Source organism: Phaethon lepturus, unplaced genomic scaffold (genome assembly GCF_000687285.1).
Source record: "Phaethon lepturus isolate BGI_N335 unplaced genomic scaffold, ASM68728v1 scaffold3775, whole genome shotgun sequence".
NCBI lineage: Eukaryota > Metazoa > Chordata > Aves > Phaethontiformes > Phaethontidae > Phaethon > Phaethon lepturus.
Genome location: NW_010542483.1, coordinates 33,368 through 43,497, shown reverse-complemented (window position 1 = coordinate 43,497; position 10,130 = coordinate 33,368). Strand labels below are relative to the sequence as shown.

The window sequence follows — 10,130 nt, the reverse complement described above, 5'->3', positions numbered from 1 at the left end:
ATTGAGCCATTGACTACTACCCTCTGGATGTTGTGCTGCAAGGCTGTGTTGTTGGTCCTCATTGTGTGTTGCCAGCTGGGGTTATTCCTCCCCAGATGCAGGACTTGTCATTTCTCTGCGTTCAACTTCATGAGATACTTCATGAGATTCCTCTCAGCACAATTCTCCAGTTGCTCAAGATCCCTCTGAATGACAGCACAATCATATAATGTCAGCCACTCCTCCTGGTTTTATATCATCTGCAAACTTGCCAAGGGTGTACTCTGCTCTAGCAGCTGGGTCACTGATGAAGATGTTAAACAGTATTGGCTGCAGTGCTGACCCCTGGTGTAAACCACTAATGACTTGCCTCCAACTTGACTTTGTGCTAGACTCTAGACTTGGCTGTTCAGCCAGTTTTCAACCCACCTCTCTGGTCACTTCCCTAACCCATACTTTCTTAGCTTGTTTATGAGGATGTTGTGGGAGACAGCATCAAAAGCCTTACTGAAGCTGAGGTAAACAACATTGCCTGCTTTCCCCTTATCTGCCAAACTAGTTGCTGCATTGTAGAAGACTGTCAGGTCAGTCAGGGATGATTTCCTGTTTGTAAATTCATGCTGACTGCTCCTGATCAACTTCTTCATGTGTTTGAAAATACTTCCAGGAGGACTTTTTCCTTCACCATTCCTATGATTGAGGTGAGCTGATTCGCCAGTAGTTTTCCAGATCTTCCTTCTTGCCCTTTTTGAAGATAGGAGTCCAGTCTTCAGGAGCCTTTCCCAGTTGCAGTGATTTTTCAAAAAGAGAGAGTGGCCTAGCAGTGACATCAGCCAGCTCCCTCAGCACTTATGGATGCAACCTGTCAGGCCCTGTGGACTCATACATTTCCAGTTTGTTCAAGTGCTCCATAAGCTGGTCCTCCTCCACCAAGGGTAAGTCATCTTTGCTCCAGACTTTCCTCAGGGGCCTGGGATTCTTGAAGTCTGGTCTTTATAGTAAAGACTAAGGCAAAGGCGGCACTGAGTACTTTTGGCCTTTTCCAGGCTCTTTGTCACCAGCTCCCTGCCCCATTCAGCAGAGGACCTGCGTTTTTCCTATTTTTTCTTTTGCTGTTTATGTACTCATAGAATTCTCACTCATTGCCCTTCACATCCCTCACTAAATTCAATTCCAGATCCACCTTGGCTTTCCTAATCCTGTCCCTGCACTATCAGACGGCAACTCTATATTCCTCCCAGGTCACCTGCCCCTGCTTCCACCTCTTTACACACTTCTTTTTTAAGTCTGAGTTCAGTTAGGAGCTCCTTGCTCATCCATGCAGGCCTCCTGCCACCTTTGCTTCATTTCCTACTTTTTGGGACGGACCTTTCTTGAGCTTGGAGGTGATCCTTGAAAAGGGTGCTATGTCCTATTTGTTAATCCCAGACCCTTGGTTTGCCTAACCTATCCCCAACTTTTTTGAGGAACTCCCTCACTTGTCATTTCTAGTTTAAAGCTCACCCTACCAGGTTGGTCAGCCTGTTGGCAAAGGTACTTTTGCCCTTTTTGGTCAGGTGGATCCCATCTCTTCCAAGCAGCTGTTGATGCTCAGAATGGGTCTCATGGTTGTAGAAACCCAAACCTTGCTGCCAACACCAACTGTGCAACCATCTGTTAACCCCAGAGATCCAAGGAGTCCCCCTCACCAGGAAGGTTGAGGAGAACATTAACTGGACCCCCATGCTTTTAATCACTGTTCCCAGATCCCTGTAGTCATTCCTGATAATTCTTAGGTCACCTTTGCAGTACTGCTGGTGTCTACATTGAAGCACAGCGGGGTCTGAGCCTCGGTAGCCTCTCTACAACATCCCAAATGTGAGCTTCTGGCAAGTGGTAAACCTCCCTACATGACAAATTGTATTAACAGGTGGGGAGCCTCTGTCTCCTGCCGTAGGGGGTCTGCTACAACTGTCAGTTGCCACTGTCTTCTTCATTCAGGTCCTGAATGGCTCAGGCTCAGCCACTAGATGCTCCAGTTCATGGTGCTCCCAGCTCCTTATCAGCTACAAGGGCTGTGAACCTGTTCTGTAACTGGACGTTCTCAGGGGGGGCAGGAGCCTGCCTCCTAGTGTGAGAAGTCACCGACTTTAAGATGGTGATAAACAAGTAAGGTATTTCTCAATACTAGGATGTGTTAGTAGGAGAAATTAGTTTATTTAATTCTGCATTAATTAAGTGTTGAATGAGTTAGGAAAGAAACCTGTGTAGGAATACAGATCCTATTTCCATTGACAAGTTTTTCTGAGCTTAGTCTCGTGAGAGAAGATGCTGGCTCCAGCATAAATATGTTCTCTAGGTAGATTGTTTATACTAAATCACTTTTTACATTTGATGGGGAAAAATAAGGAAAAAAAAAAAACAAACAAAAAACAACTAAAACACAGAGCTTTGTCACCTGTTTCTACTTACTGACTTGGGAGGTTTTTCATGTCTTCTTGTCAGCAAGACTAAGGAATATGGGCATAAGCAAACCTAGCTGCCTTTCTTTTTTTGGCTTCTAGAACACACCAGGGTTGAACTCAGTGGTATGACTCCATACAGTTATCAGTGTAAAGCGTTCTCTGCAAGTACTGATAAATCTTTTTCCTGCAGAGTTAAGGGACACAGTGGAACATAATCTTTGACTTGCAACAGCCCCATGTCTCTTAAATCCTTTTCAGGTGAATTTCTCTCTGATTTAGAGCAGCAGACTGATCTACTGCAATTTGTTGTTTCAGTGCAAGCTGCCAACGATATGATCCATAGACTCCAAGAGAGGGAGCATGAAGAGAGGAAGGTAAAGGATGGTTGAATAGATTTTTATAATGTGACCTAAGTAAGAGTCTTGTGCTTCTACAGCAAGTCTACATGCCTTCAGTATAGCACATATTTTTCTATACTTTATATATACTTGCAGTAAAACTTCTTTTGGGGTGATTTCTGCACTTATAAAATGCAAACTGCAGCAGCATGCTTGTTCTAGGACTGCAGAGTTAATGGATCACTAGCTCTTCCTACCATCTCCTGATGTATGGAAACTGTCTTTTTTTATTTCCTTTGCTTTATTTTCCCTCCTAGTTCAGACTATAATATTTGTCATGTACAGGGAAAGCTTAAATATTAAAAAAAAAAATTATTTTCTGTGGAACAAAAAACACCTACTAACCTACCAGAATGGAAATGTAAATCTTTCCTAGTTGGCTGAGAACATTGACCATATTATATATATTGCTTGTTGAAAAGGAAGTGTGTTTTTCACTTGTGGATAGGTCATTTAATGAAGGGCTATATTATAGGAACATGCGAATCATTGGAATCTTTTCAGTTGGCTACACTGCTCATTTGAAATAGATGTGCTGTAAACCTAAAATTTGGAAAATTATACAAGAAATTAGTTTCATGTTTTCCCATTACTCCTTCATGATTGTGTTCCTGTGTTATCTTTTTAATTGCAAAATGTTATTTGTAATTTAGTTCAGAAAAACTGAAGACGTTTTTGTGGCCATCATGCAAAACAGGCTGCGCATTGATTTATGTAAGCCGATAGTTGTGTTTTTCTTTCCTCTTTGTAATCAATGAAGATGGGCAGTCCAGTTGCAGTTGAATGCTGAACCCTGACAGAGTTTGCCTGTGTCTAACACTACTGTAGATATTGGTGGAGAGCTTGAGTAGGAAATGCTTATAGTTCTGCTACTGTTTGTTTGAAGTAAAACTTAAATAAAAAATTTGTAACTTATAAAATGAGCAGTCACTTAAAAAGAATGGTAACTATTCTTTTTAAAATATTAGCTGTGTATTTCCACTCAATTTTTTTAATGTGCATTGGAGCAATACTAAGAGCTATTCAGGATTTGTAGTGTTTCTTTAAGCTTGTACAGCAACACTTTTTGGCTTGAAACTTTCCAAATGTGAGTAGTAGCAAGTAGGTAACTTTTTAACATTATAATAAAAGGTGTCAGCTACTTGAGGAGAAATTCTTTTTCCTTACTTTTCTTTCTGAAATCATGTGTTCTGAAAAAATGATGGGGTTTTGGTAAGATCTAGTGTCAAGTGGTTAGTGTTAGCAGCCCTCTGAAATTAATTTCTGCTGAATAGAACGAATTTTAAGATTATTTGCTTTTCTTTTTATTTTAAATATTTTTATGTAGAAGGGTACAGGCTTATACTGGAAGCTACCAGTCACTTCCCATTATGGTCTTACCTTTAATTGCTTGTATCATGAACTAGTATGGTAACATTTCGCAAAGCCTGTCTGTCCCTGAAATGGTGGGTTTTTTGGTTTGGGTTTCTTTGATATGTTTTTGTGTATAGTTTGTGTTTTTTAATTCCAGCAAAACTAACCCAAGTAAATAATACTAAAAACAAAGTTTACTGGAAAAAATTACATTTTTACAAATGTTAATTTTTTGCATAACCAATGACAGTAAAACAAGGATAGAAATAAATGCAACCAACTGATGTGAGTTGGTACTGTATACACAAAGGCTTTAGTATTTTTCAAGTTCAAGCGCAATGCACTAGTGAGTGGAAAAAAAAGGTTTCATAATCAGATTAGATTTTTTCCAAATAACTAATGTCTGAACTTAGGTGTTGATGTAAAAGAAATATGAAAGTTGTCACTGCCAAAATATGTAAATTTGTTAACATATGAAAGGGAGTTCCCAGAACAGGCATCAATAAGGCAACAACTATGTTTCTAATTTAGACAAGCTTTGGTTTATATCTAAACCAAATTATGAAACCAAGTTTCATAACTCAAAACTATTTTCAACTTCTTATATGAATGTGAAAGCTGAAAATCTTCTGAATTTAGCGATGTCTAAATGCATTATAAAAAAAAAAGGTTACTCATAAAAGTAGTAGGCATTGTTACCAACATAGAACAAATTTGAAGCTTAATTTGAGCTTCCCAAGCCCTTGTCTTTCAGTATAACTTTATAAATGCAGAAATTGAGGACAAGTATTCACATTACATGTGAGAAGTTAAGTTTAACAGCTTGCTATGGTTTATGTTCTGTTGGGTGACTGAAAGAACTTTCAGCAGAAGAGTTGAAATACTGTTTGGAGAAGATGAATTGCTGAAAGAATGGATAACCAGCAATCAAAAACAGGACAAAGCTGTATCAGTGTGGTCTGGAGCTGGAAACTTTAGAGGAGGACAGAGCTGGAGTTCTAAGAGTATTTGGCAGTGAGAATATGATTCTCTGATGAAACAAACAAAAAGTCTATCCAAATTTTGCCAAACTAACAGCCATGGAGAAATACCATTTATAGTACCTTGTAGATCTTTTACCTTGTAGGGGTAAAAATGTTTTTTTCTGTGCAGTAGATGATAGTAAGTGCCAGTCAGTTACACCGACAGTAAAAACTGAAAGCATAGCGTACTGTTGCTAACAGTACAACAGTCTTTTGGTTCAAATATAAATCTACATCATGGCAGGAAATGTTGGATTGCCTAATGCTTAAAACACTACAATTCATAGCTAATTATTGAGACTGTCTTTTTTGGTTGCCGGCTAAATATTGTACCGATATCATACAATATCATGAATTACCTACGACTTCATCTTGGCTCAGGTACATCTGTATGCTTTCCTTCATATGGCAGTTTTCCCATGTTACAAAGGTCGTGAGGTTTTACCTAAGAATAAGATGTGGTTGTTTTTATACTTGTAAGTTTAGACTACAGTTATTTTAAAGATTTTTGTTTGTTTGTTTTAGCAGTCATTTTTAAATGACAAGAGGTAGGAATTAAAATTAGGCTATACTCTGAAAAGCTGTTCTATGAATGTATGCTGATTTTCAGTTTGTATATGCTGTTCTTTGTGATATTTTTTTAGTTTACATGTTACAGTTTCTCTAATTGGCAGTCCTGGAAACAAAAGAATGAAATCTAATAATGAAGGTGTCTGTTTCTGAGTTTTGAATCACTACCAGCAATCCAAAATTTGTAATTAGAAGTTTTCAGCAGTCTGGGAGTTCTGTAAATCTTTATTTAATTTGAAGTGTTTTGCTGACCATGCACAGGCCAGAATTTATTTCAATTTATCTTTTACATGGTTGGGTAGGTCTTGCAAAGTTACAAGTTTAAAAGTAATGAAAATTAACACTGAATTCTTCCAAATATAGATTTTTTTTTTTTTTTTAAAGGAGAGAAAGGGATTACTTTCTCATGCAACTGTACCTGCATGTTCAAAATGTAGACGTTACTTCCTTCTTTATGACAGTAAAAAATAATAATTTTAACAGATCAGAAATTACTTATTACTACTGCAAGTGCTTTCTGGACTTCAGAAAAGCCCATTCTTCTACCTTCCTGGAATATGAATATGTATTTATTGAGAATGCATATTATATTTTTCTGTTCTGTGGTAAGATGGAAGTGCTTCCTAACTGAGCATCAGTATGCACAGGCAGTTTCAATTTCTTAGTCTTAATATGTCATATGTCACCTATGGGGGCCCAGTTACTGAAAGTCTCTGCATTATTGTTTGACTTGGAAGTTAAGATATTTGACATGAGTCATTGACTTGATGAATTCAAATTTATAAATATATGTATGTATATATAAAAATGAAGGTGTTATTCTTTTCAGTCTACACAATAACCAAGCAGATAAAGGGTGTCTATTCCTTTGAAACAACTGACTAAAAAAGCATGTAAGAATAATAAACTGTTTTAATATTCAGGATAGTTATTGGCATCATTTATCTCGAACTTAATTATTCAATGTATAAGCAATTGGAAATAAGTCTCCATTGTCAGGGTAAATGCCATAAGCAAAAGGTTTTCAGTTCTTTCTTTTCACTTGCCCAGGGAATACATCAGGTTAGGGAAACTCTAGAGATTAATTCTGGAATATTCTGTAGCTCTGTAATACCAAGACTGTCTTGTGAGCTGCGATATGTGAATTAGATTTTTTAAAGCAAAAAAAATTATATATATTTCTAACATCCAAAAACATGGAATACTCCATGTATGGCTGGCTTTTTTGGAGGACCAATAATTCCCTCTAATACACTTTTTGAGGAATTGTTTTTTTAAACGTAAACCACAGAGACATGGTAACATGTTTGAGGTTGCTCAGAATGCTGTTAAATCTTTCCTGAATGCAAAATTTCTGAGAACATGCAAAAGCTGGAATGTGAATTGCTAACAATTATTATATTCATGACAACTTGTTTTTAAGTTATAAAAGAATTACTGAAGTTTTGTGTATATCAGCATCACTGACGTGATACAGATCTCTAGAGATTGATCATTCTTCTTACTGTTGTCATACTTGTGTCAGCAAGCTGTAGGAGTACAGCTACAGGTATGTATTTCAGAGATTGCTCCTCTTAAATGATGTTCATGTGCTCTTTTCTACTCAGCATGAGTTTAAATGTGCAATGAATTAATGCTTCGTAACTAAGGATCCTGACGCTTAAGATCACGACCTCAATTTGTATTAATGTCTAAATTGATTGAGGTTATTTCTTCGGTTTCATGTAGTCAGACTTTGAGGAGTGAGAAATGTACTACAACATTGGAAAGATTTCTAAGTAACAAACTGATGGAAAATAACCTGAAGTTTTGTTAACTTAAAATGAAGATGTTGTTTTCCTCACCTTTACGAAATCACCCTGGAAATTAATTTGCCAGGCACAGTATCAAATTCTATGTGTATTGTTTTCTGGAAAACAAACTTCTTGCAAATGTATAAATTTGGAAATTATAGTATAAAATACACTCAGTATTGTCTCTACAGATCACTAATGTAATGTAATTATGTTGATTTCTGGAAACTGCTTTTTGAGAGTGACTTTTGACTTAACCAATACAAATCTCTGCCAAGATGTCTATACATATTGAAAAACTTAGTATTTTAAAGATTTTTCAGGACTGCCAATGGCATATTTAACAACAGAGATTATTTCATCTACTTATATGGACCTCTATGCTTTCTAGCTGTGCTACAGCTAAAACTACAGTTAAGGCACAACATGTTTTTTTGCATAGTGTCTTGATTTCATTATTTTTTCCTCCCGTGTGTTACGGTCAGTTGAATAAAGCAGTTAAGTTAATAGCACTGGAGATGAAGACGATGTGGTAGGAGTGGAGAGCATTGTGGTAAAAAAGCACAATCTAGGGCAAACCTGACTTGCAAAGTCATCTTTCTGTGCTGAGAAATTGAATCTTTTGGTGACCGGAGCACTAGGTGTCAATGTCTCCTGTGTGCAGGAGCCTGGATCCTCAAGAGACTGTTAGTGATGTTCCACTAAGCAAAAGGCTGTACCATGGTAGCAACTGTTATGAGACAGCGGAGAAGGCTTGGATGAGGGAAGCCTTTTAGTACCTTAGCTCCGGGGATGGTGTCTGTTGCAGCTTGCGTCTCACAGTTGGAGGAACCCGTCTTTGGTCAGGATTTCTCTCCCATATTGTTCTATGATGCTTTACAAGACTGAAGTGCCCATTGAAGCTTATCCCACAGCTGTAGCATTCATAGGTCTCTCCTGCATGGATTCTTCAACTTCTAATAAGAAGCAAGGTTACACTGCAGCATATGCGTCGGCTGAAAGAGTATCCTCAGGCACGCATCCATTAAGAATCACACTTTGTTACTTTTGTTGTTCGCACAGCTGTTCATCTGGTAGTAAGGGGAATGTTGGTTTCATGCTTATGACTGTCTTGCACACACAAACATATCCACTCAGCAGCCACTAGTGTTAGTGATCTGGAAGTGCTGCTAAGCACAGCTGGGTTTGAGTTTGTTTTCTAAGAAGGAGAGCTGCAGTGCCCAAGGTGTGCACTGGGCTTCTGCAGTGGGGTTTTCCAAATCGTTACCAGGGTGAGAGTGAAGAGAGTATTCAAGTTCTTGGTGTCTTTTAGTTGGTATTTCTTGTCATTCTTACTTGCTTGGCCTAGCATATCTTGATTTTATCTTTCTGTTTTCTGAAGTGTTTATTCATATCTGCAACTTCTTAAGTTGTAAATTGCAATTATACGGAGTTTATTTCCAACATAAATCTTACTCTATAAAATTAGTTACTATGTCAGTAGAATGCTGCTTGCCTGTATATATTTAAAGAATAAGTACTTAAAGCAATTGCTTCTCAGTACTCAACTGTTTAAATTTTTTATTTAGGCATAGATTAGGCAATGTACATAGCCTGGCTGCTAATATCCCTTTATTTCACAATGTCGCTTCTCTTGTGCCGGAACAAGCTAAAGATTGATTGAGCAGGGGAAGGTAAGAGGTTTCTTGGGAGAAGAAAGGAGTTAGACCACAGATTTTTTTATAAACTAAACTTAGCTATCTCATGTTGTATAAATGTCTTCAGTCATTTTACCAGGTAAATAATTTTATATCCTTGGGTAGAAATGGTGCAGTGAAAAATGAAAATAGCAAGTAGCAACATGAGTTTTGTGTGCCTTGCAAACTATTCATATTGTGAGGAGCATGGGTTACTCTAGCTGAAGTGTGGTTTGGGTAGGTGCTGTGTAATCCTGCCAGTAAGCGTGTGATGCACTGACAGTTTCAAATATGGTTGAATATGAAGTAGTGTGCGGGTCAAACTAGTAGCGTATACCAGTGTATTTTGTTAGTAGCTGATGTTGTATCCATTGCAAACAAAATGGGTCTGGTCGTAATGTTGTTACAAAGTGTGTAAAATGCTGCATGGCATGTACGATAGTATTTACTCCTACACAGAAGTACTGTACATAAAAAATAATCGTTGCTAATATATTAAAAAGGAGAAAAAGAAAATAAAAGAAGGGTGAATACTGTCTTTTGCTGAGAGATGGAGCAAATATAAGAACAACTGCCTAGATTTATTGTGACTTCAGCATTTATAATATAAGGCCAGGCTGTTAATACTGCATGCAAGCAATTGACAGAAGTACATCTCATCTTGACATGCATATTTGATCTCTCTTTCTAGATAGCTGGATTTATGGGGTTTGGGGTTGTATTTGTTTTTTTCAAGATAAGAGAGTGAAAGGAATCAGACTTAACAGAAGCAAAGCTGTATGAAAGTATAAGGGGAAAAATAACTTATTTAGAAAGGAAGACATTAATCACAGTGGGAGCTAGCTGGCTAAAGCAGAAACACAAGCTGTCAGTTTAAAAACATCGAATATTGATG

The 10,130-nt window shown here is 37.5% G+C and overlaps 1 protein-coding gene across 1 annotated transcript in view; it reads left to right on the top strand.

The window, feature by feature from the left end:
- Positions 1 to 2,681: 2,681 nt before the first annotated feature.
- Positions 2,682 to 10,130, top strand: part of LOC104621506 (biogenesis of lysosome-related organelles complex 1 subunit 5-like) — a gene marked incomplete at its 5' end in the record, with an annotated part of 8,958 nt that continues 1,509 nt past the window's right edge. The window contains one exon of the mRNA XM_010288020.1: positions 2,682 to 2,797. Coding sequence (XP_010286322.1) covers positions 2,682 to 2,797 — 116 coding nt within the window. The remainder of the gene's footprint in view (positions 2,798 to 10,130) is intronic.